General features: G+C 44.4%; 1 protein-coding gene across 7 annotated transcripts in view; it reads right to left on the reverse strand.

The window, feature by feature from the left end:
* RNF213 (ring finger protein 213) overlaps positions 1–26,651 on the reverse strand; it is a 127,725-nt gene that overhangs the window by 56,667 nt on the left and 44,407 nt on the right. For all 7 annotated transcript variants that reach the window (XM_060395801.1, XM_060395802.1, XM_060395800.1 and 4 more), the window contains 17 exons: positions 25,902–26,124; positions 25,341–25,396; positions 24,074–24,227; positions 21,139–21,303; positions 14,956–15,045; positions 13,830–13,952; positions 12,831–13,011; positions 11,104–11,277; positions 10,545–10,694; positions 7,273–7,862; positions 6,792–6,954; positions 4,951–5,168; positions 3,959–4,099; positions 3,685–3,852; positions 1,969–3,124; positions 1,108–1,301; positions 507–662 (listed from right to left, as the gene is read on the reverse strand). In XM_060395801.1, coding sequence (XP_060251784.1) covers positions 507–662; positions 1,108–1,301; positions 1,969–3,124; positions 3,685–3,852; positions 3,959–4,099; positions 4,951–5,168; positions 6,792–6,954; positions 7,273–7,862; positions 10,545–10,694; positions 11,104–11,277; positions 12,831–13,011; positions 13,830–13,952; positions 14,956–15,045; positions 21,139–21,303; positions 24,074–24,227; positions 25,341–25,396; positions 25,902–26,124 — 4,102 coding nt within the window. The remainder of the gene's footprint in view (positions 1–506; positions 663–1,107; positions 1,302–1,968; positions 3,125–3,684; positions 3,853–3,958; positions 4,100–4,950; positions 5,169–6,791; positions 6,955–7,272; positions 7,863–10,544; positions 10,695–11,103; positions 11,278–12,830; positions 13,012–13,829; positions 13,953–14,955; positions 15,046–21,138; positions 21,304–24,073; positions 24,228–25,340; positions 25,397–25,901; positions 26,125–26,651) is intronic.

A 26,651-nucleotide genomic window follows, 5' to 3' on the forward strand; every position in this document is an offset into this window, starting at 1 on the left:
AAGGGATTTCTGTAGATACCTCTTTGCATGAGGTGTTACCTTCTGCACATTCAGGCATGGTGTGAGCTGCACTTGTAAATAACAAAGCCCTTTTCTACTCAGCCTCTTGGAAATAAATCTCTCCATCAAGCACATACATGCGTGTTTGTGTGTGTGTATGAGCATAAAACTCCCTTCAGTTAAGAAATTAATATAATGGAAGTCTCTTTCCCATGTTGGCTGTCATTAAGAAAGATAGTGCTTCTCCTAGCACATGAATTTTCTGCATTCCAATCACCACTGGCATTTAACCCAGACACACAGCACTCACCCCAAAGAGAACAAATCTAAGGTACTATTAATTAATAAAAGAATCTTTGTATTCCATGCATTATTTAAAACTAAGTTTAAAGATTTTTCTTTACTAACACTGCACTCAGCTACTCTGCTAAGGCAAAAGTGGGGACTCATAAGCATGAATAAAAGCGCCTGCCCCCACAGCAGCATGAGAGTGCCCTGATACACACCAGCTTTGAAGGCCTTCGTGGCAAAGTCGAATTCCTTTCTAGGATTTCAATGATATATAAGTGACATGGGTTCCGAAGCCACATCTTCCCATTTATATCCATTAAGTACTGGAGAACGAGGAGTTTGAAAAGAAACACCCAAATACCAGTCCGCACCTAAGGATAGAACCATGTGGGTCTGTAAATACTTACACAAAAAACAGCAGTCCTCCCAACCCTAAGGACCTTCTTATTCTGCTCTATTTTACAATGATACTGAGTATCAATACACGGCGAAAGAAGAAATTCTTTATACTGGAGATAGAGTAGGGCAGGATGTGGAAGCTGTGTCTTTCTCTATCCAGCCATTCAGCTAGAACATGGGGGCAACTTACTGAAGTGAAAGTGAAAATGTTAGTCGCTCAGTTGTGCCTGACTCTTTGTGACCTCATGGACTATAGCCTGTCAGGCTCCTCTGTCCATGGAATTCTCCAGACAAGAATACTGGAGTGGGTAGCCATTCCTTTCTCCAGGAGATCTTCCCGACCAGGGATTAAACCTGTGTCTCCTGCATTGCAGGCAGTTTCTTTACTGTGTGAACTATCAGGGAAGCTCGACTTACTGAAGAGGTCATGTCAAAGTGGAATATTATGGGTCTCCTCTGATACGTGGCATCCAGGAAAGGCAGAAGGGACCTCAGGACTTCGTTCTCATCCACCTGAGGGTCAATCAATCGAATAACTTTTAGAGGCACTTTTGGTCCATTAAACTGTATTTTCAGCTGGTCCTGCAACCTCTTCACAAAGAGAGACCTTCCTGTTGACGGGAACATATAAAAATTAGATGCCAGGGCTGCAGATAAAGAATGAGAATGTCCAGAAAAATCACTTCTCTTTGTACAAAATTCAAAACTGATGCAACCTAACGTCAGCTTAAAGAATACATACTTGAGCCCTCAAATTTCCTTGCTGTTCCCCACCCAACAGCCCTGCTGCTTCCTGGGACTAAGGATGGAAATCTGAGAATGAGATCAGGACAGCAGAGCTTGCTTCATGGGGGAGGCGAGTGAATGTCACTGGACAGAAGGGAGTACCATTAAAGGGATGCAGTCAATAGAATGGAAATCGGATGGCGACTGAAGGTGGGGGCATCTGTTTCTTCTCGAGACAGAGGAAATATACCTTGTCCTGATCAGGACCCACATCAATCCCAAAGTATTCAATGGACTTAAAAAAGAGAGAAAGAGAAAAAACAGCAGAGAAGCCAGTTTAAAAGAGGAAGATGGCTCAGCCAAGCTGGGATCAGGTGAGAAAAGTATCCCGTTCCAGTGCCGGCCCTGATTTATAATTTCAGGTGAGTCAGTCCTCCAGGGACTTAGTTCCCCACCTGCAGAAGGGCTTATCTGAGCTCACCTTACTCCCCACTGGACAAAGAAGGGCCATCAGATGGTCCCTGGGACCGGGGACTCAGCAGCCATTATTACCTACACCCGCTCTCTCCGAGGCTACGATTCCAACACACATGCGGTCCTGGAACACGGCGGCGGCTGACAGGGTCTCTTCCGGGACTCGGAAGTGGTGAGCCAGGTAGGCCTGGATGTCCTTGAGAGGCGCCTGGGGGGTGACAAGGACCTTGTGCTGGCTGAAGGCGGAGGGGAGGTAGCAGTGCTCCCGCTCACAGTCACAGACCATCACAAGCCGGTAGTGCTCCCGGTGGGGCTGCGTGCACAGCCTCCGGAAGAGTGCCTCTGCCCGGCAGGCCACCTCGTAGCTCAGCTGGTCCGCATACAGCAGGCTATAGACCCTGAGTCCCTGGGAGCCTGGGGTCAGGCAGCGACGCAGGAGCAACGCCACCTCCTCAAACGTGGTTTCTGGGGTGCAGAGCAGCACTTCATCATAGGTGGGCAGGGGCTGGTGTGGGGTCTGCATGTAGATGGCCAGGGCGGCTGGCAGTACCTCAGAGTGGCCACAGACGACGAGGTTGGGCTGGCCCTCCTGTAGGCCATGGGAGAGCTCCCGCTGCACAGGGGGTCCAGCCATCCTCGCCAGGTGAGCGAGACAGCGGCCAAGGGCCTCCAGGTCCAGGCAGTGAGGCATGAAGACTCTCATGTGTTTCATCGAGAGTTCCATGATGGCCCTCAGCTTGTCCACCAGTCTGGACTCAGAGAAGAGCAACAGTACCAAGTCTTCCACCGCTGTACTCTCTTGGTGGGTGTTGGCCATTCCACTGGGCCCCCTGCAGGCCCTCGAGACATCCCATGGGGTGCAGTTGCCTTTGATGAAGGAGAGCATGGTGAGGGCTGCGTTGCTGGGCCTCTGACTCCCGAGCTCCAAGCCCAGGTAAACCAGCTGCTCAGCAGTGTAGTAGTTGAGGTAAAAGTGCTCAGCTCGCTTCTCTGCCACGAATCTCTCCCAGCAGCCCAGGAAGTCCTCCAGCTGCCGGCAGAGGGCTTCCAGCAGCTGGACGACTGGCCCGCCCTCCACCAGTGGGCCCACTAGCCTCAGACAGAAGTCCAGCTGGATGGAGGCACCGTTTATGGGGGTACAGTACACTTTGGCTGACCAGGCCCTGAACAGCATGTTTCCAGCAGAGTAAAGGTTTATGAAAGACTGGACAAGCCTCTGCACATTGCAGAACACCTGCAGAGAGAGGACATGTAGTCTAGAATAACACAAACAGATTTACAATTCGAAGGGCTGGGGTTCATGTCCTCCATGGTTCACCATGGGATCTCAAGCATGAGCTTGATCACGGAAGGTCTTCCTTTCTTATTTCCATAGTCTCTTTCTTAGGAAGCAATATGTTGTGAAGATAAAGGATATCATTTATAAAGTATAAATAAACTTTACAGATTAAAAATTCATAATCAAAAGGAGAGACTGTTACATAAACCAATATGCCTTTACCGTTGTGGTTACTGCGGATTTCGATGAACAATGTCCAACTACATCTTTCAGTATTTTGGGATGCTTGCTGATTTACGGAGTAAATGGACATCTCTTTGGGTCATGAATTTGAAATACATGCACTCTGCAACACCCACTGGCTCTACTCTCCACAGTTTTAAAAGTAGAGTGATTCGTATAAATTAAAGACAAACTCAATCTCTTGTGACTTCCTAGGCACCTCAGCAGTGAGAGTGCTCAGCCCAAACAGATGGGATTAGGACACTTGCTCCAACGTAGATATAAATCCTTACCTCGGAAAATACCTCTACGACTTCAGCATTGCTGTGTTCTTTCGTCCCAGACATCAGCATCAATTTGTTCAAAAGCTCTTTCAGCTCTTCTAAAGAGTAGTCTCGCTTCTCCTTGTGGTCTCCCTGGCCCTCAGGAAGGATTAAACGAAGAACTGTGTCTGGGGAAATCTGTGGAACAGGGCACAGTCAGAGGTCGATTTGGAGAGGCAGAAACCCCCCGACAACAGCAGCCTGTAAGAGCCTCCTGCAGCTGTGCCTGCAATGTGAGGCTCACCTTTTGGCCATCCGTGGGAGCCTTGATCACATAGATGCCTCTGCTGTTGATTGCTGTCGCCAGGGACAGGGACGAGAGCTCCACAGACCCGTGACTCTCTTTCACTGTCTTCAGCCACTCGAGGTTCCGGGCAGAGTCACGCTGTCAGGACAGGAGGAGAGAAAATGGGCCGAAGCTTGGGCGTGATCTTCTTCCTGCCACTCTCTCCACCTCTGCCTTCCAGGGACAGGCGCCTCCTCCCCTTCTCTGGCCCAGGGTGCCATCACCCACAGGGGAGGCGTCCCTCATCTGCTGCCCACCACTGCCACGCGCTTTGGGTCTCCCTCCTGGGTCACGCGCCGTTGCCGCAATGGCTGTTCCTGTGTTCCCACCCAGTGCCCTGGATACGTGGATGGGGAGCGACAGGCATGACCTCAGCTCTCTTGAGAAGGCGGCCTTCAGCCGGGCCCCTAACCGGCGATAATGCTGGCTGAAACAAGCATGTGAGCTCTGTGTGCTCCTGCCATTCCTCTTCCCCTCCTTCACCCCTAGTGGGGTCTCAGCCACCATTTTAGGCAAGTTATGAACTATAGGCTTGCTTGAACCCTGGTGCAGCTGATTTATGTACACGGAAATGTTTACCTTTCTGATTAAAAATGAATCTGTACCAATTGTGGCAAGTATGGAAAAATACCAAAATGTATAGCATATTAACTAACAATTACCTCCCTTCAGAGAAAACCACTGGTAACATTTTAGCACATTTCCTTTCAATGTTTTTTCCCATATATTTCCACCAGAGAGGTCACTCTTATTTACATGCAGTTTTATATTTAGTTTTCTAACAATAGGACAGAGAAAGCACTTCCATTTGGGAAGAAAAACTGTTTTTAAACATCCTTTTAAAAGGCTGCATTAAAAACCTGCCATGAGAGTGTGCAGTCACGCCGCTAGTGTTTCTAAGTGATGCTTCACTAAACTTAACCTGCTCTGGAGCCAGAAATAAGACTCACCAGTTTCGTGGGCAGGTTGTGGTCATTATCCAGAGCCTTCCACAGCTCTTTCAGGTGCTGCATGAACTCATCAAAACCCGCACTTGTATCCAGCTCATAGAGCAGGGGCGCGTAACCCTGCACAGCATCGTGGAAGCAAGCCACCCGGTCCACATCAATGTCATTCTCCCCCGCAGAGATGGAGGCCAGGTCCACGAACACCTTCAGTTCGGTGGTGCCTGGGGCAGGAGGGGTAGATGAATGCAGGGCGACCCTGTGATGACAGGAGCCCCATATCTGGAACAGTGCTCCTTACTGGTGCTATTCCTGGATAGTGGATTTTTAGGGTTTTCCCACTCTTTGCTTCAATAAGAATCTGGGGCACTTTTTCTTTTGCCATTTATGTTGTTTAGTGGCTAAGTCATATCCAACTCTTTTGCAATCCCATGGACTAGCCTGCCAGGCTCCTCTGTCCATGGGATTTCCCATGCAAGAATACTGGAGTGTGTCACCATTTCTTTCTCCAAGGGATCTTCCCGACCCAGGGATCGAACCTGATTCTCCTGCTTGGCAGGCAGATTCTTTACCACTGAGCCACCAAGGAAGCCAAGTCATTTATGTTGATACTACTGAACAAGACCAGACCTTACTGAACAACACCAATGTCTGGGCATTGCATAGGTTTTTTGTGTGTGTGTCTTATTTCATGTAATCCATGTAATATTGCCATTTCATTATTAAAAGTAAGCTTAGCTGGTAAATAACATGTTGACAGTCATCTACAATCAACGGCTGCTTACTAATCAAATGAAGCAGTGAAGCTGGGATGAGATGAGCACACAGCTCATTCCCTGTCCCTGGACAGCAGGGCCATCCACCTTCCTTCTTTCCTGCCTCCTTCTTCCCTCCATACATTAATTCTGCCAAAATCACCCAAGCTACAGAGTTAAAAAGACTGCCAAGCCTGTGCGCAACAATAAGGAGATGCGATTACATTTAGAAGACAAGGCTGCCTTGGCTTCTAGTTAAAAAAAAAAAAATCAAGCAAAGGAAAAAGCTAAAGGGACATAATTTTTAAAAAATTATCGCCTGCTATTCACAGCATGAATCCAGAGTGAGAAGGAAAATAAAGTAGCCAAGGAAGTGGCTTTTACACCAGCAAATGAGTGATACTATCTTGATATAAATTCTACCTACAAACCTAGGCACACCTTGCACATTTACCTAATGAATACAGATGAAAACTTGCTAAGAGACTAGATTTTCATTATTCCAATCACTAAAATAAAAGGAGAATTATGGGAGGTGATGGAGGGCTAATTATAGTTACAATGGCAATCATATTATAAGATATAAATGTATTAAAGCAATGTGTCTTGTACCCTAAGTTTACACAATGCTATAAGGAAAATAGTAAAGTGAAAGTCGCTCAGTCGTGTTTGACTCTTTGCCACCCCATGGACTATACAGTCCATGGAATTCTCCAGGCCAGCATACTGGAGTGGGTAGTCTGTCCCTTCTCCAGGGATCAAAGCCTGGTCTCCCACATTGCAGGTGGATTTCCTACCAGCTGAGCCACAAGGGAAGCCCAAGAATACTGGAGTGGGTGGCCTGACCCTTCTCCAGCAGATATTCCCAACCCAGGAATTGAACCAGGGTCTCCTGCAATTACAGGCAGATTCTTTACCAATTGAGTTATGAGGGAAGCCCTTATATGTAAAATACATTTCAATTTAAAAAGTTTGAATGTAAAAAGTGCAGAACATGATCAAGGGAGTGACTCCCCAGAAGTTCAGGAAGACCACCCTGTGAACCATCTAAATAATCTCCAGCCTTCTGGCCACCACAGTGACAGACTGTACCTCGGAGAGCCTCCTGGACCCAACTAGTGAACTCCTTTCTCTGGGACAGCTCCTTCAGACACTGACACCGAGTCTCATCAATATCCTGCAGAAGCTTTTTGGCACGGATAATTTGCTGGTTGATATGGTCCAGTTTTTTGTGGCGAAAGTTGTCCAAGACAGTCTAAGAAAGTCATCAAAGAAAGCTGTCAAAGACAGTCTGCAAGACAAGGCAGTATGTGGGCTGAAACTGGCTCCTGGACCCCCAAGAACTGTCCCAATAGTCCCTCCCACCAAACTTCTAAAACTGACACTAGCAGTCACACTACTGGTAAACAAAGGTAAAAACAAAGCCCTTGGCATATTCAGGCATTGAATAAAATACAAATAACCCTGAAGGAAGCTGTGAAATCATCTTGCCCAGTTTTTCAAAGCCAGAGATCTGGGATCTCCCCACAAATGCCCCACCCCCAACCCCAGGAGTCCCCAGTAAATAACTTACAAAGCTTAGTAAGGTGTGGAGAACACTGAAGTCACCAGTCAGGCCCAAATTCTCTTTGACCTCCAAGATGACCTTGGCTGAGTCGACAGCCTGATGCAGGTGATGGTATTCCTTGATCTGCTGGACTCGCCCCTTGATCCAATCCTTCTGGTCTCTGGGATACAGAGCACACATGGTCTGGAGGTCTTCAGTTAGGTCGCTGTATTTATTCACAAAGTCCTTGAAGATGTCATCGATTTCCCCAAATGTGACCTCCCCTGACTTCAGATCCTGATACAGTTTTGTAAACCTTTTGAAACAAGGACAATATAAATATTCATACACCTTTTCAGGCTGAAATATCTCCCTTTCCAAGTTATCTTCTGGCTCACTCAGCTCCTGTGCAGCTTCTGCCCAGAAGATCTGGAAGATGTGACTGTCCTTTAGCAAATATGCGTTTTTGGCCATTTCTTGGACTTCAGGGCTCAGGTTATAATGTGTTGTCCACGTCGAGTCAAGGGAGGTGGCTGACAAAGTCACTGTCACAACTTGGTTTAACTTTTTCCCACTGAGGTCTTCTGAATGTCTTTCAGCAATCTCTCCAAAATCCACTTTTAAAACCATAAGAGAATGTCAAGTCAAACTCTATTCACAATATCATTTTATTTTACTTTCCCAGTTTTCACTCCCCTTGCTGCTCATAAGGAAATACAAGTGAACACACTTGTTGGCATTTGTTCTCAGTGAGTGTCCTTAAATCTCCACCCTCGCCTTGCTCATCAGTTTTCTTGACAAAGAAGGCTTTGCAACTTCTGGGTGAAGATGACCATTTGAAATCTGCACGTTTCCACTCCCTCCCCAAATCCTGCTGCAATGATAGAAGTGAGATTGTTTTTCAAAAGCCATAAAGCAACAGCGCTGGGAAGTATAGAAAAGGAGATCACAGCAACAAAACTTTGGAACTTGAAAAGCAGATGTGCTGAGGGTAAACAATGTTTCAAGGCTGAGAACTTGGAGTCTTAGCCCATAGTGGGGAAACCTGAGATTCTGCCAGGTGTCTGTCATCACAGAATTTCCCACATGCACACACCCTGGCTGCACAGATGCTGGAATTTGGGAGGTGGTGATGAAATAAGGAGGACTGGGCTGAAAGTCTGCATAACGAGTCATCAAACAGGCTCATTTTCATCCCAACCCATTCCATCAGCAGGCTGATGGCACCTCTTCCACCCTGGCATGCAACAGGTAGTTTATATTCTAGAGAGGCTCTAGAGGGCTCACAGAGTGCTCTCTGGATTGGGGGGTTTCAGGTACACGGTAGAATAAAGGCATTTCCAGACACCTACCCTTCGTCAGGAAGCTAAGGGTTGGTATGTGCCACTAAATTTCAGAAGCTAGAAAGGAGAAGAAAGGACACAGAGAGTAGAAGGAAGGACTGAGGCTAGATATGCATCTTGGATGCTGAGAACCCTCCAGCCCTCATTCTGTCTTGACTCCTAGAGACTTGGCAGGCAGCCCTATACCTTCCAGGCAAGAGACTGGTGATCTGAGCAGCCCAAGAGAGAGGAGCTAAAGATACAGGCTATTTCAAAGCCTAGGCATCCCATCCTCAGAATCCCCCACCAGGGCGTTAGTCCCCCCTCTTAATATAAACAGATAAAAAAGAATTCTAGACAGAGAAGCAAAGCCTTAAACATGAAAAATAGACATGAAAACATACCAAGAGATAAAAGCAACTTGGAGGAAAGAGGAAACTATTTAAGAAAAAGAAAATCTCTACATCAAAAATATGAAAAATCTCAGAAAGATATGATACTATAACCATGAACCAGAACAGGATAGTATGGAAAAAGGATCACTCAAAGCAAAAAGAGTTCTTGTAGACTAAATAAAAGTAAGAAGAAAAAGTAAAAAAAATTAATGGCAAGCTTAGAAAGAAAACTTAAGAAACTGCTCAGAAAACAGAACAAAACAAGACATGGAAATAGGACAGAAAATGTATGGCAGTTAGATGACTATTCCAGGAGGTCCAATATCCAACTGCAGATTCCAACAAGAGAAAAAGTAATCACTTAACTAACAAAGGAAGCTTCCCCAGAACTCAAGGACTTGGATTTCTAGATTACAAAGACCCACTTAAGTATGGCCAGTACAGCAGATGCGAGAGACCCACTCCAAGGCACATCACTATGCCATTTCAGAATAAGGGGGACAAAAAAAAATCTCAAGAGCTTCCAGGGAGAAAATATGTCATCCACAAAGGAGTAGAATCCCAACCTGCTCTAAACAATGACCCTGCAGAGACAATGGAGCCACAAACCCCAAATCCTGAAGGAAAGATCTGCACCAAACCACAGATCTCCTGGGAGGGCAGACGTTTCCAGACAGGCAAGAACTCCTGGGCCCCTTACTCAGGAGAAACAGAGTGTGCATTTCACTAAAACACAGGAGTGAGAGCAGGGAGCCATAACACCCAGGATACAGATCCAGCCGAGAAGAGAGGCAAAATACCGCTAGGATTGCTTATCTCTGGTTTGGTGAGATTCTATCTGAAAAAGCAAATGGATCTCCTTTGGAGGAAATTCAAACAGTTGGTAAAGAGTCTGGCATTGAGTTAAAAAAAAAAAAATACATTGAAAGCAAAGCATAGCACAAGATGAGACTTTTAAATCTAGAGAAGACAGTTTGCATAAGAAGGTGAAGGTGAAGTCGCTCAGTCGTGTCTGACTCTTTGCGACCCTGTGGACTGTAACCTACTAGGCTTCTCTGTCCATGGGATTCTCCAGGCAAGAATACTGGAGTGGATTGCCATTTCCTTCTCCAGGGGATCTTCCCAACCCAGGGATCGAACGCAGGTCTCGTGCATCAAAGGCAGACGCTTTAACCTCTGAACCACCAGGGAAGCCCTTGCATAAGAAGTGGGAGAGAATCATGGCTCCGGTGTAAAGAGTGCATTTACATAGTCATGGCATTTAAACCCTGAGGGCTGATGAAATTAGGATAAAATTGGAGGGAAGTGAGATTGGAAAGGCTATGTGTACAAGACAGAAATTGGAAAAACAAGGAAATCTAAACCCTAATTTTCCATACATGACAATGTTTAAACCTGAAAAATCAAGAAACAAGCTATTTAGAACTATGTCAGTTAATTACCAAAAAATTTTTAACTTTATTAAAAATTAACACATTAGAAAAAGCCTCCCCACTCCAAGATAAAGGGCCGCTACTCTGATATATTTTTAATCATATTCTCCTTTGACGCTTCTCCCCTGAGAACCTTTCAAGAATATCACCTTTTATCACGTCTTTTACCCTCTCACACAACTTCAGGAGAGAGTCAACATTTGTCTTCTCTTTCTTTAGCGTGAATAGTTCGTTCTTCCTCTGACTCAGCACGTTCCTCAGATGGTGGTTTTTATCTTGGGCTAAAGAACTTTCACTCTCTGGAACAAAAAAAGAAAGAAAGGACAGGAAGTCTGTAGAACAAACAAATACCCATTTTGTGGCAAGCCATTTCTTGAACCTCCCGTGAGTATGCGGCACACGCTGGGCTGTGCGGGGGCGGGGGTGGGGGTGGGGCCGGAGGTTGTAGGCGTGGCTACTCCAAGATGTCCCGTGTCAGTCAGTAGGAATAAAAACAACCAGTTCTCTAACGTGGTCAGTATTTTATCACTTCCCCTAATTTTCCTGAGGATGAGAAGCCCTAATCCTCCCCTGACAACTTCCTGGAGACAGAAGCCATCAGAAAGATGACAAAGATCACCTCTCCTTAAGACACACAGGCAAAGAGAGACGCTTCTGAGCTCCTAACTCCTCAGCAGCCTGAAGTCCACATCTCAACGTGATACTTACTTAACTGCCAGATGTAGAGGAACTGATCCATGTGTTCTAGGATCAGCTCCAGGTGCCCAACTACAATTGTTCCACTGATGAGGTCATTTGTAACTTCTGTGAACACAGAGTCCGCAGTGGCCATCAACTTCTTGCCTTCCTTGGTAATATTTGCTAATATTTTCTCGTTCGTTCCTGACCAAGTTAAGAAGAGAGTTAAAACAGTAGGCATCCCACTTCCTTCCCACATTAATGCATTTCCAGGAACCTCCTATTACTCTGCCCCAACTTTCATATAATAAAGCAAAGTCATTCTGTATTCCCAGGTATATTTCTCACATTCTCTAGAGGGCAGGATTTTCAAACATACTTAGTTTAACCACCAGAAATTTCCTTTCCCAGTAATATTAGGATCATACATTTGGGTCATGTCATTAAAAGCAAATATAGAAGCTTTATTCACAATTGCAAAATCTTGGAAGTACCCAAGATGTTCTTCAGTAGGTGACTGGACAAACTGTAGTCCACCCACACAACTGAATATTATTCAGTGGTTTAAGAAGTGAGCTACTAAAAGGAACCTTTGATGCATATTGTTAAGCAAAAGGAGCCAGTCTGAAAAGGCAACAGAGAGTATGATTCCAACCAAGTCCCTTTCTGGAAAAAGGCACAACTGTATAGGAGAGGAGAGGGAAGGGATGAACTGCTGGAAAAAAGAAAGTTTGAGGGCAGTGAAGCTCTTCTGAAAGATATGGTAATAGTGGATGCACAACATTAAACATTTGTCAAAATCCCCAGAAAGTACAGGAGCAAACCCTAATGTAAACACTGGACTTTACTTATTCATAACATCAATATTGGCTCATCAGTTATAACAACGGTACTGAAGCAAGATGTTAATAACAGAGGAAATTGTGTGTGTTGAGTGGGTAGATACGGGACTACTCTGTACTTTCTGCTTAATTTTTCTGTCAGCTTAAAACTGCTCTAAAATATGAGGTCTGTTAATTTAAAAGACACAAATGGAATATTTTCAAGTGAGTAGCTTTTAATAGACAACAACAAAATAAGAAGAGCCAAGTCAATCTTCTTATTTGATAACTACAACAACTCTGGCATGAGAGGAACTTGGGTTGTTGTTTTTTTTTTAAGACTGTCTCAGTAATTAGATGAAATTGACACTCAAAATAATCTGTGGTGCTTTTCCATTAGATCTGAACCTATGACTCACACATAAACCTGAATATAGCATTTTTAGGGCAATACACGTTTCCCCTCTTTGGTCACAAACTCTGGGGTCATGGAGGGTAGGGGTGGAAGAATCAGGCAGTACTTAGTTTTTGCTACGGTCACCAGTACTGGCCTGGACATTTACATGGATCTCAGAATAAGAAAGACAGGGCTTTAGATACAGAAACACTGGGTTTGGATTTCAGTTCTTAACACTTATTATCGGTGAGACCTTAGGTAAGTCACATTACACTCTCCACCTCAGCTCTTGGTCTGAGGTTACTACGTCAGCCCAGTAGCTGGAGTATAACAGTTTATTCCATCAATGGTGGCTTTCAGTGTTAGTTCTCAATTATAATACAAGATACTCTGAGCTTTCCTGGGTCTGTTCATCCAAGCCGCTTCTTTTGGCAAACATCAAAGCAATCTAACTGACTAACAGGTCAAATACTCTGCCGCCACTCTTGAGTCAGGAGGTGCCGCTGGACAGATGTTCCCAGCACCCTGCATGAACATACCATATAACTTGAAGAGGTGCTTGATGTCTGGCCATGTGAGCAGGTGCTTCAAAACCCCACCCAAGTCCTCTACAAACTCCCCTCTACTTGTTGGCCAGGACTTGGTGATCACAGCAGACACAAGCTTGCCACATTTTTGCAAGTCATTGTAAGAGATTTGCCCAAGGATACTGGTTTGAGGCTATAAAAACATAAATAAAGAGAGGGATATTTAGAAGGTTGTATGGTTGATTTACTTTTTAATAAAGAAGCAAATTACCTACCCAACAGCATTTCAGAAGTCTCTCATAACTAGTTTTACAATGCCTCAAAAAGCCAAAAGAGTAAATAAAATACTTAACTTTTCAGAGGGCATTTCCATTTTCCTGTCCACTGTCTCCTTAAGACTGAACACTGGGGATGCGGAAACAAGTAGCCACAGACCGATACTGACACAACCCACAAATTACCCCCCTTTTCTCTCGCTCAGTGCCATTTTTCTTGGAAATTTCACATTATTAAAAACATCAAACATAATACAAGTAACCATTAATATTGGTACTTTGGTATTATTAACTGTAATTATTTTAAAGTTGCCTACAAACAACACACACATTTTAATTCTCTTCCTAAGTGAACTGATAAAATCTTTTCAACTCTAAACATTTTTCTTCCATAATGCTTTGTTAACCTTTGGGGTCTTTCACTGCATGCTAAGCAAGCGATAAAACCAAGGGTAAGTGAGTGGCAATGATAATAATGAGGCATTTAGGAAAAGCCTGCAAGATTGCTGGAGGTTACATGTGAGCTGCTAGGATGCAAAACAACAGCAGGAAGCTGAGCAGCATTTCACAGAATGGGTAGAGAGTACTGGATTTCAGGGTGGGGAGGGGTTGCCCAGAGCCCATTCTTTGCTTGGGTGCAGAGTCTCGATCCAGCAGTGCTTAATAGCCTTTGGCTGGTGAGGTCAGAAAGCAAGTATGCATCCAAATGCGGTTCCGAGTGGGAAAAGTTGTTCACCTGGCAGACCGAGCCCACGGCTTCAATGGCACACTTCTCAAAGCATTTCGCCACACTGTCTTCTGCACTTGTGGCATCCCAGTTAAAGTTGCAGAAGGCAGAAATCTGAGAGAGAGGCTTCTCCTGCAAGACGGGAAGACGAAGGTTAGGGGTGCGACACTCTCAGACCCTGTGCAATGAAAACACCCTAGTAATTTCCACTTTCCTAGTGTTGTATCGGCTCCCCATTACTGTGGCCCTCTTCCCATCCCATGAGAAGCATGTCCTCCCTGCTTCTGACCATTAGACCAAAAAGGCCAAAATACCTACTTAGCAGAAAAGGCATCCCGCACAGCAGCTTGCAAAAATCAAGTGAAACTGAAAGTGAGAGTCGCTCAGTTGTGTCCGACTCTTTGCAACCCCATGGACTATACAGCCCAGGGAATTCTCTAGGCCAGAATACTGCACTGAGAAGCCTTTCCCAAGGGATCTTCCCAATCCAGAGATCGAACCCAGGTCTCCTGCATTGGAGGCAGATTCTTTACCAGCTGAGCCACAAGGGAAGCCCAAGAATACTGGAGTGGGTAGCCTATCCCTTCTCCAGCGGATCTTCAGGACCCAGGAATCAACCCGGGGTCTCCTGTATTGCAGGCGGATTCTTTACCAACTGAGCTATCAGGGAAGCCTGCAAAACACAGGTAAACTTTTTAAAAAGATTTCTTCCCTGCTTGTCTTTTCCTAAAAAGACCCATTTAACAATTACATATAAGACTCTCATGTGTTTTTAAAAAGCTGAATCTTCTAAGATCACAGGCCTCAGTTAAAAATGGAGAGCACTCTTGTGTTTTCCCCCAGTTGTCACTGGGTTTAACAAGGGCTCTTGTCACCAATAGGCCACTTAGAGCAAAAAGCACATAGGCTTAGTTAGTGCCTATTAGAACTTCACACAAGCCAAGGGTTCCCCTGGTGGCCAAAAACTGTGCCCTTATTCTTCTCTGGGATACCATCTGTGGTCAAACTATTAAGGCTGAATCAGAAACAGAGTCACCTGAACCCCATGCCCTGTCTATTAAAAGGCAGTCATCACATGTACTGGCTAGTCCATGTGGTCTGGTTCCCAAAATGAACATCCCCTGCCTTTCAGTACCTGTTTGAGCCTCCCTGCCATGTCCCCCAGCAAGGATTCCTTCCAGTCATACTCCATGGGGAAGTTTATTTCCACCAGTCGCCTCCAGACCTGCAAAATCCACAAGTAAGGGACAGCCAGTAAGACAGCCAGTAAGACAGCTAGATGCCACCGTGGAATTCTATGAAAGAAGACAATTATGGTGAGACAAAGAGCACAGTGCTTTGAGGACACATGGGTTCAGGCTCATTTTTGTCCAGTTCTCCGCTGTATCACTGGTAAGTCAGGGCAACCCACTTTAGCCTTATAAAACTAAGGGTCCTGACTGGACCAGGTCACCACTAAGGTCCACTACTGCTCTTCATCCAGAAAGGCTTTCCCTCCATTGTTTTAATTTCAAAAAATTTCAAACTTAAGAGAAAGTTGCAATAACAGCATAGGGACACTCATACCTTCAGCTAGACTCCCCAACATTTAAAGTGGTTGCTCTATCTCTTTCTCTTTTGTGTTCCCTTTAGTCTATCTAGAAACAGGCATTGTCTCTGCTGAACCAGAGTTGCAGATGCCATGCCCCTTGGCCCCTAAGTCCTGCGCAGGCATTCCCAACCCCATGGCCCTCCTGCTACACACAGTAGTAGAGGTGTCACTCTGAGGCCCGTTCACTCAGGGTGACATCTTCCTCATCTTTCTCCCTGCCGACATTGTGCCGTTGTTCACTAGTCAACTGACTGGGTCCAGGGTCCAACTGAGGGACACATGGCATTATCATGTCTCCTTTCTAGAGGAGTTCTCCTTTTCTTTCTTCCTTTATGACAGCGAAAACATTTTTTTGCTTTCCCATTATGGTTTATGACAGGATACTGAAGATAGTTCCTTGTGCTATATAGTAGGATCTTGTTTATCTGTTTTATACATAATAGTTTGTATCTGTTAATACCAAACTCTTTAATTTATCCTTCCCCCACCTCCTCTCCCTTTTGGTAACCAACAGGTCTATTCTCTATGCCTGTAAATTTATCTCTGTTTAATAAATAAGTTCATTTGTATTTTATTTTCAGTTCAGTTCAATCACTCAGTTGTGTCCAACTCTTTGCGACCCCATGTACCGCAGCATGCCTGTCCATCACCAACTCCCGAAGTCCACCCAAACCTACGTCCATTGAGTCAGTGATGCCATCCAACCATCTCATCCTCAGTCATCCCCTTCCCCTCCTGCTGTCAATCGTTTCCAGCATCAGGGCTTTTTCCAATGAGTCATCGCATCAGGTGGCCAAAGTATTGAAGCTTCAGCTTCAGCATTAGTGCTTTCAATGAATATTCAAGTTTGATTTCCTTTAGGATTGACTGACTTGATCTCCTTGCTGTCCAAGGGACTCTGAACAGTCTTCTCCAACACCATAGTTCAAAAGCATCAATTATTTGGCATTCAGCTTTCTTTCTGGTCCAACTGTCACATCCATACATGACTACTAGAAAAACCATAGCTTTAACTATACGGACCTTTGTCGGTAAAGTAATGTTTCTGCTTTCTAATATGCTGTCTAGGTTGGTCACAGCTTTTCTCCCAAAGAGCAAGCGTCTTTTAATTTCATGGCTGCAGTCATCATCTGCAGTGAACTTGGAGCCCAAGAAAAGAAAGTCTACACTGTTCCCATTGTTTGCCCATCTATTTGCCATGAAGTGATGGGACTGGATGCCCATGATCTTAGTCTTTGGAATGTTGAGTTTTAAGCCAGCTTTTTCATTCTCCTCTTTTACTTCATCAAGAGGCTCTTTAGTTCCTCTTCACTTTCTGCCATAAGGGTGGTGTCATCCGCATATCTGAGGTTATGGTATTTGTGTGGTATTTTAGATTCTGCATTTAAGTGATAGTATTTGGTATCTGCCTTTTTCCACCCGCCTTACTTCACTTAATATGATAATCTCTAGTATGATAATACTCTTCTGGCCATTACTCATTTTGATATTCAAATTGCCTCAGATTTGGCTAGTAAGAGCCCCCGCAGGCTAGGTTCTATTTCCTTTTTTTTCTTTTAATGTAATAATCTTGGGTTTCACCAGATGGTCAAAACCAAAATCAGATTGATTATATTCTATGCAGCAAAAGATGGAGAAGCTCTATACAGTCAGCAAAAACAAGACCAGGAGCTGACTGTGGCTCAGATCATGAACTCCTTATTACCAAATTCAAACTGAAATTGAAGAAAGCAGGGAGAACCGCTAGACCACTCAGGTATGACCTAAATTAAATCCATTATGATTATACAGTGAGTGAGAAATAGACTGAAGGGCCTAGATCTGATAGATAGACTGCCTGATGAACTATGGAATGAGGTTCGAGACATTGTACAGGAGACAGGGATCAAGACCATCCCCATGGAAAAGAAATACAAAAAAGCAAAATGGCTGTCTGGGGAGGGCTTACAAATAGCTGTGAAAAGAAGAGAGGCGAAAAACAAAGGAGAAAAGGAAAGATATAAGCATCTGAATGCAGAGTTCCAAAGAATAGCAAGAAGAGATAAGAAAGCCTTCTTCAGCAATCAATGCAAAGAAATAGAGGAAAACAACAGAATGGGAAAGACTAGAGATCTCTTCAAGAAAATTAGAGACACCAAGGGAACATTTCATGCAAAGATGGGCTTGATAAAGGACAGAAATGGTATGGACATAACAGAAGCAGAAGATATTAAGAAGAGATGGCAAGAATACATAGAAGAACTGTACAAAACAGATCTTCATGACCCAGATAATCACAATGGTGTGATAACTCATTTAGAGCCAGACATCCTGGAATGTGAAGTCAAGTGGGCCTTAGAAAGCATCACTACGAACAAAGCTAGTGGAGGTGATGGAATTCCAGTTGAGCTGTTTCAAATCCTGAAAGATGATGCTGTGAAAGTGCTGCACTCAATATGCTAGCAAATTTGGAAAACTCAGCAGTGGCCACAGGACTGGAAAAGGTCTATTTTCATTCCAGTCCCAAAGAAAGGCAATGCCAAAGAATGCTCAAACTACTGCACAATTGCACTCATCTCACATGTTAGTAAAGTAATACTCAAAATTCTCCAAGCCAGGCTTCAGCAATACGTGAATCGTGAACTTCCTGATGTTCAAGCTGGTTTTAGAAAAGGCAGAGGAACCAGAGATCAAATTGCCAACATCCGCTGGATCATGGAAAAGCAAGAGAGTTCCAGAAAAACATCTATTTCTGCTTTATTGACTATGCCAAAGCCTTTGACTGTGTGGATCACAATAAAGTGTGGAAAATTCTTCAAGAGATGGGAATACCAGACCACCTGACCTGCCTCTTGAGAAATCTGTATGCAGTTCAGGAAGCAGCAGTCAGAACTGGACATGGAACAACAGGCTGGTTCCAAATAGGAAAAGGAGTACGTCAAGGCTGAATATTGTCACCCTGCTTATTTAACTTATATGCAGAATACATCATGAGAAACGCTGGACTGGAAGAAACACAAGCTGGAATCAAGACCAAATATCAATAACCTCAGATATAGAGATGACACCACCCTTATGGCATAAAGTGAAGAGGAACTAAAAAGCCTCTTGATGAAAGTAAAAGAGGAGAGTGGAAAAGTTGGCTTAAAGCTCAACATTCAGAAAACGAAGATCACGGCATCCAGTCCCATCACTTCATGGGAAATAGACAGGGAAACCGTGGAAACAGTGTCAGACTTTATTTTGGGGGGCTCCAAAATCACTGCAGATGGTGATTGCAGCCATGAAATTAAAAGACACTTACTCCTTGGAAGAAAAGTTATGACCAACCTAAATAGTATATTCAAAAGCAGAGACATTACTTTGCCGACTAAGGTCTGTCTAGTCAAGGCTATGGTTTTTCCTGTGGTCATGTATGGATGTAAGAGTTGGACTGTGAAGAAGGCTGAGCGCCAAAGAATTGATGCTTTTGAACTGTGGTGTTGGAAAAGACTCTTGAGAGTCCCTTGGACTGTAAGGAGATCCAACCAGTCCATTCTGAAGGAGATCAGCCCTGGGATTTCTTTGGAAGGAATGATGCTAAAGCTGAAACTCCAATACTTTGGCCACCTCATGCAAAGAGTTGACTCATTGGAAAAGACTCTGATGCTGGGAGGGATTGGGGGCAGGAGAAGAAGGGGACGACAGAGAATGAGATGGTTGGATGGCATCACTGACTCGATGGACGGGAGTCTGAGTGAACTCTGGGAGTTGATGATGGACAGGGAGGCCTGGCATGCTGAGATTCATGGGGTTGCAAAGAGTCAGACACGGCTGAGCGACTGAACTGAACTGAACTGAATAATCTTAGATGAATAGAAATATTGCAAAGATAGTACAGAGAGTCCCAATTAACCCGAGTGCTAACACTTTACAAAGCCATAGTACAGTTGTGAAAACCAAGAAATTAGCATTGATAGATTATCATCCAGAGAAGGCAATGGCAACCCACTCCAGTACTCTTGCCTGGAAAATCCCATGGATGGAGGAGCCTCGTAGGCTGCAGTCCATGGGGTCTTGAAGAGTCAGACATGACTGAGCGACTTCACTTTCACTTTTCACTTTCATGCATTGGAGAAGGAAATGACAACCCACTCCCGTGTTCTTGCCTGGAGAATCCCAGGGACGGGGGAGCCTGGTGGGCTGCTGTCTATGAGGTTGCACAGAGTCGGACACGACTGAAGTGACTTAGCAGCAGCAGCAGCAGATTATCATCACCAAAGCCACTAACTTTATTTGGATTTCACCACTTTTTCCCACAATCATTCTTTTGCCCTCCAGGGTATAACCTAGGATATCACCTGGGTCCTGTCTGCTTGTGAAATGTCACCATTTGATTTCAAGTACTTTTACTTTATGGTAATACAAGGTGTTTCAGGCTGGCCTTGTACTTCTTCAGCCCCACCTTTAGAATCTGCTGTTCTTTCCAGAAGCACAGGGGTTTTTCTGTTTTGTTTTTTAGAGGGAATGGCATTTAGAAGCCATGGCTGGGTGTGCTCACAGACCTGGGTGTCACCATCTCTAGGCCCTTTCAGTGGATGGAGCTAGGAAATGTTGCTTTTTACATCATGAGTTCACACTACACTTCTAGCTCTTTTCAAACCATAGGCCTCCTTTCCCCTCCCCTGCTCCACATGTTCCCTCCTCCAATGTGAAAGAGCCCAAGCTTCCAACAGCAGCAACCCTTGTGTCCATCTGCCCAGCCTTACAGTACACACAACATAGCTTCAGACTTGCTACACTCATTCCACTGCCAACCACAAAACTTCCAAATCAAGTTCAAGATTTATGTATGTTTTCTCTGTTTTAACCTTAGACTCTGTCCCTGTGAGGGTGAGTGGTCAGAGTTCTGGGCTCTGAAGTGAAGGGTTAGTTGCTCAATCGTGTCCAACTCTTTACGGCCCCATGGACTGTAGCCCACCAGGCTCCTCTGTCTATGGAATTCTCGAGGCAAGAATACTGGAGTGGTTGTCATTCCCTTCTCCAGGGGATCTTCCCAACCCAGGGATCAAACCCAGGTCTCCTACATTGCAGGCAGATTCTTTACCATCTGAGCCAGAATACTGATGCTCTAGGCTCTGGGCGTTCAGATCAATGATATCCTACCCTTGGTGTGGACAGGTAATATGTCTGAATAAGGCTGAGATGTAGTGAGAGTTATCTGTTTTTGTTCATACACAGTTTCAGTGATGTGATTTTACGATGACCTCATTAAAGTACCGCTGGAAGACAACAGCCTAAGTCAGAAGGCCACTTGTTCGGTTTGTTCGCGGCACTTTCTAGAACTTTTTCCTGGAGCCAATAGTCTTTAGGCCCTTCCTCCCCCTCCTCCCCAGCACAGATTCTGTCCACATCTCAGTTTCTGGAAGCCTCCCTGCCTCACAACCTTTTGGGTCTGATTTCTCATTTCCTCACGTTCAGATGCTGCTCGGCCCAGTTTGCCTTTCATGGAGGCCTTGCTCTCATCTTATTTTCTACTGTCAACATCATAACCTGACCCATAACCTCAGCACAGCATCAGACGTGAATCCGCCCTTCCCCACTGGCCACCATGTCCCAACAAGCTCTGTCTCCCCATCCCACCACCTCACCACTGATGTGGGGACCACAGTCCACCTGCCAGGGAGCCCATGCTCTCAGTCCTGTTAGGGGAGCAGCTGTCCATTCCGCAGAGGAAACCCCTGTGTCCCCTGCACTGGACTTGCTTACCTCAATCTCCTTGCTGTAAGCAAAGGTGACGACAGGTGAACCAGCACAGAACATCCTCATTTCAAAAATTTTCCGAAGCCAAGATTTTGTAGCAGCGAGGGTCCCCTGGAAGACCGTTTTTACTGAATTCTTTCCAGTTTCATTTCCGGGCCCTCCTGCTGAATCCTGTCACCGCAAGAGAGAGATGGAGTTGAATCGACCCCACATGGCAGACCCAAAGGATCATCCAGATATTTTCCACCCGCCTCTGCGGCTGACGCCACCTATGGAACAGCAGAGCCTGCACATTCACAGCACTTTCATTTCCCCGGCGCTTCAGGTTCACTCTGGGGGGACAGCATGGGGGTCGAGGTAGGAGAAGCAGTGGCATGGATGCCCCCTCAAGTGACCCCAGGCAACTATAACAGAGGTGATGCCGCCTTGCCAACCAATATACCTCCTGGTCTCTGAGCGGAGAAAGGCTGACAGACAAGGGAGAAGGGTGCACCACAGGCTCAGAGCTTCCAGCAGCTCAGAAAGCCAAGCTCGTGTAAACCCTGTCCCCGACTGACATGATAGGGCCAGGAGGAAACCCAAATCCCTACCCTGGTGCTCTTTCCTTGAGGTTCTCCATTCATTCCCACCCCCTGAAAAGCCCCTTTTCCCGGGGGTCAAGGGCTCTAGGGATGGGGATTCCTCTTTCTTGCTCTCCTTTCTCATCAGTAGCATCTTTACCACAAAGTGGATACAGCCATCAGCCCCACTTAGAAAGAGGACTCTCCCAGTTCTGATGTGTACTCTCCTTTGCTTCGGCTGAGTCCCACAGATTGTGTAAGTGCCAAGGCCCCCCAAACTGGATCTGCTGGTGTCACTCCCTCCTTCCAGAGATGGTTGGCCCAAGGGCTAGAGACATCATAGTGAGGAGGCTGCCCAAGGAGCTGATTGCTAAGTGGGAGACCAGTACAATCAGTAAATAGGGCAAGTAACAAGATAGGAAAGGCACATAAAGGGTGCTGAGGACTTCCCTATAGCTCAGATAGTAAAGAATCTGCCTGCAAAGCAGAAGACCCAGGTTCGATCCCTGGGTCAATAAGATCCCCTGGAGAAGGAAATGGCAACCCTTTCCAGTATTCTTGCCTGGAGAATTTCATGGACAGAGTAGCCTAGTGGGCTACAGTCCATGGGGTCGCAAAGAGTCGGACACAACTAAGCAACTAACACACAAAGGGTGCTGTATCCAGTCTTGGGTGTGTTTGTGGGGGCAGGTTCTCCCCTGAAAGATTCAGGGAGCTCTGGGCAGAGTGTGAGGGGTAGGCTGGGTTATGTGTGGGAAGGGGTACAGCTATGCTGGGAGAATAGCACACAGGATATGGGTAGTGTGGACCAGCAACAGTTCTCAGCTGAAAATGGGACATGCTGGCCCAAATTGAAAGTCATCAAATGGGCCAGCAACGTCTCCAATGATCCAGAAACTTTAGCAGGGTGTGCATGCCATCTGCAATCTGGCCTAGCCTAGACCTAGGCTCCATCTCCAGCCAGGCAAGTGGGAGAAACACCCAGGGCACCTTATGGCCATTCCAGTTTAGTATGAACCCACTGTGCTGCAAGTATGTGCTCACTGGACTGCCCCCTCCTATGCATCCCTGCTGCCAGGCACCTCTCTTCTCTATCTGGGTGTGCCCTGCAACCAGCAGATGATGGGCTGTAAGCGAACAACCCAAGCCTAAAAATCTTCCCTAGAACTTTTGCCTTTGCTCCTTGTTTTTCTCCACTTGATATCCCGTCAATCCTATCAACCCTTTATATTGGTACATAACCAAAAGCGTTCAAAACCTCTTCATATACTTTGGTTTTATTTAATTTCAGTTTTGCAGAGCTTTTCGTTTTTATGGCACAGGTAGAGAATTTGGACCAGACTGTGGTTACACTAATCTGAGATCCCAACCAACGTTCAAGATGGCTATTTCTGCAGGGACATATACTGTAACTAACAAATTTCACATTTCTTGAACACAGTTTATCGAGAAGTTGGCACCTGCCTAGGATGGTTTAAATAATATCCACTTCAGGAAAAAGCAATCATCTTACCAATGTTTATTTTTAAATGTTCCTTTGGTATTTTTTTTAAAAAGAAAAGCGAAAAGGAACAAAGATAAAATACACACTTAATTATATCACTAACATCACAGTTCTGACTTGTCAAATGGTCGGTCTAAATAGGAAATCATCTATCACCTTCCTGTGGAAGCTCAAACTCAACCGGGTGAAGACCACACAACAATGGGAATAAATGAGCTGTGGACACATGCAACATCACAGATGGATCTCAGAGATGTGCTGAACGGTGAAAGCCAGACATAAAAAAGGACAGAGTTCCAAGACAGGTAAAACTAACTTGTGATGGTAGTAATCAGAAGAGTGCTTACCACTGGGAGGTGTGGAAGGAGGGGGCACAGAACTCTGGATTGTTCCTACAGCTTGATGCGGGAGGTGGTGCTTGTGTGGAAAGGCTCTTAGGTATGCACTGAGGTGTATGGACCTTGCTACTGTACCTGAGTTTCAGTGAACAGGAAAAAGGCTCAGGAGGGAAAGATTAGGCATGAACATGAATTTGGGAGGGGAGAGTCTTGCTTGAAGTCCTGGCCACTTGCTGGGCTCTTTAATTTACCCAGTCACAGCTAATACTCTACACTTGAACTCCTGCACTGCCTCCTTCCTCCATTCTTCCCTCTAACGTAAGCCCTGGAGGGCAAGCATGCAGACCCTGGTTCACCAAAATAGCCTCATGAGCAGAACAAAACCCAGCATCAGGCATGTGCTGACACACCTGGTGGCGGAATCAGCCGCTCTGTCATCCCAGCACTCCTAGAATCAGCCTGTCTCCTTTTTGAACAGAGGATGCCTCAGGTTCCATAGCTCTGCTGGGTATGGCATTGTGTGTACATGTTCCACTTACCACTACAGGTTTAAGTATAATAATTCTGCAAACAATCTCAGCAGATAAGGCAGGCATCTCATAAAACGTGTGGGCTTTTGATATTCTGCAGGTAGTTTCGTGAAGTTTCAGGCACACAGTCAAGTAGGACTGTATCAAGGGCTCTTCAAGAATCCTAACCCACAAAGAGTTGAGAGAAATGAATGAAGTAATTTAGGAGGAATTAGAAAACAGTACCCATTATTCATGACAAGTTCCTTCCCTTTAAAATGCCTACAAGGAAGGCATGTACTTGATCCCATATAGGATAACATCCAGAACATTTCCATTAATTTTGAAATCGTGACTAAGATAAAAAGGAATAAAACTCTTCTTGGTCTGCCTCCATGGTCTGAACTGTTTTAACAAAAGCAAGTTAAACCATTTCCAAGTGTATTCCTTTGTTCGAAAAAAATCTTAAGGATGGATATTACCAAAGATTCAAATACCATACAATTTTTTAAAAAAAGAATCAGTAAGCTACAGGGAGGGAAAAAAAGAAAGAAATGCTAGAAGCATATGTCCTGTGCATGAAATTTCTTTCAGTTCTGAGTGGAACTGTTTATTGGCTGATACATGACCAGAGCTGAGAGGTAGGGAGCTGATCAGAGGAGGGTTTAGAAGGTGGCAAGAGACAGGAATTACTGGGGTGATTCTGTAATACACAGAATTAGATGGAGTCCATGAAGTCTCAGGTGCTTGGTGTTAATGAAGATCTGACACTCCCACCTCCATCCTGGACACTCTAAGAATTCAGGTGAGGCGACCCTGGCAGTGCTCTGAGAATCTAAAAAGTTACCTTCTCTCCCACATTTGTTCATTTTGTACACTGTGCTTCCAGGGTGTCAGAGCTCACACATATTTGCAGGAGCAAATGACTTCAGATCATTATGGAAAGCTACCTTTGTATTTATTTTCAGCTTCTCTGACTTGCAAAAAAAATCTGAAGAGTAAATGCTGATAAGATGCAGGACACAAGCATGAATATGTAATATGATGATAATCACTTAAAAATAAATGACAAAAATGCACAGGAAAAAAATTAGATGAAAATAAACTGAAATGTTAGCACCTGATTTCTATGCTTTTCCCTTTCTAAAATAGTAGGATGATTACATCAACACCTTGAAAAAAGAAGTGGAATATATATTAATTTATGGCCTTACATTAATGACAGCAAATATGGCATAAACCCAATCATAAGGGATAATCTTGTACAAGAGAGATTACCTTTTACTTTTCTACTTACTTTTCCTGATAAATATACAGAAGGTACAACAGCATATTAAAAGTATTCTTAATACTCTAGGGTGGGGAAGAAAAGAAAAAAGGGAAGATTTAATCATGATGCCACTATCTTTGCTAAAACAGACCTCCCCTCAAAAAAATCCAACATAATAAGGCATAATAATTGTCTTTATATAAACAAGCTTTAAGGGGCTCAAGTACTAATCTTATACCTGTTACAATTAAAACTTAGAATTTAAAATTAAACCATCTTCTCCCCAAAATGGGAAAGGACAACAGCAATTAGGAAGTGGACCAGCATGCAGGATAACTTCTAACCCTGACTTGCACAGTCTCACATATCCAAAGGCTGTTGTTTTATTCAATTTTGTTTACTGAAACAGAATAAACTCAAGTAAATTAACCCCTTACCCTAAGAAATATTGACCCTTCCCAGTTCTCTTAAATATAAGTGCTTTACCAGGTCAGGTTTTCAGAAAAGGAGAATCACAAACTCTGACAGATTAGTTTTTGACCTGCTTTTGTTAAGCAAGGAATCAAGAGCCGATTCTGAACAACAAACCTCGAGGTTTTCTTGAGAGATTTCCTGAAGTCCGTCTAGACGGTACCAAGTCCCTAGAAGACAGTCCAGGACACGCAAGGGACACTGACTCAGGTAATTGATGAGGTGTTCCATGTAAGGAGCCAAGTTACTCAGAGGAAGCAAACTGAACCAGGATCGGAATAGATACTTATCCACATTCAGCAAATAAATGTTTTTTTCCATTAGCTCGAGTAATTGTTTCCTTATAAGGGAAAATTGGAACAGAAAAAAAGAGCAGCAGTGAGATCAGTAAAAGAAACAAAGTTAATTAAAATTTTTAGAAGGGATTTAGAAAGTTCTGATTTAAAACATAATTGAAATGCCAACAACTCGGTCAAATAAGAAGTAAACAATAATATATCAAGAATTCAGCAACATGGATGAACTCTAAGGACAAGATGCTCAGTGAAATCAGCCACTCACAAAAGAACAAATAATTTGATTCCACTTATGTGAGGTCCCTAGAGAAGTCAGATTAATAGAGACAGAAAGCAGAGTAGTGGGGACCAGCGACTGGTGTTGGTGGGAGAATAGGCTACTGATTATCGAGAACACAGTTTCAGTTTTACAAGATGGAAGGTTCTGGAGATGAATAGAGGTATTGATCACACAACAGAGTGAATGTACTTAACACCACTGTTTTGGTGGCATACACTCAAAATGATTAAAATTTTAAATGTAAAATTTACATCATTTTTCAGTGATGTAAAATTGTAGGTTATGTATATT

Source organism: Ovis aries, chromosome 11, assembly GCF_016772045.2.
Source record: "Ovis aries strain OAR_USU_Benz2616 breed Rambouillet chromosome 11, ARS-UI_Ramb_v3.0, whole genome shotgun sequence".
Taxonomy (NCBI): Eukaryota; Metazoa; Chordata; class Mammalia; order Artiodactyla; family Bovidae; genus Ovis; species Ovis aries.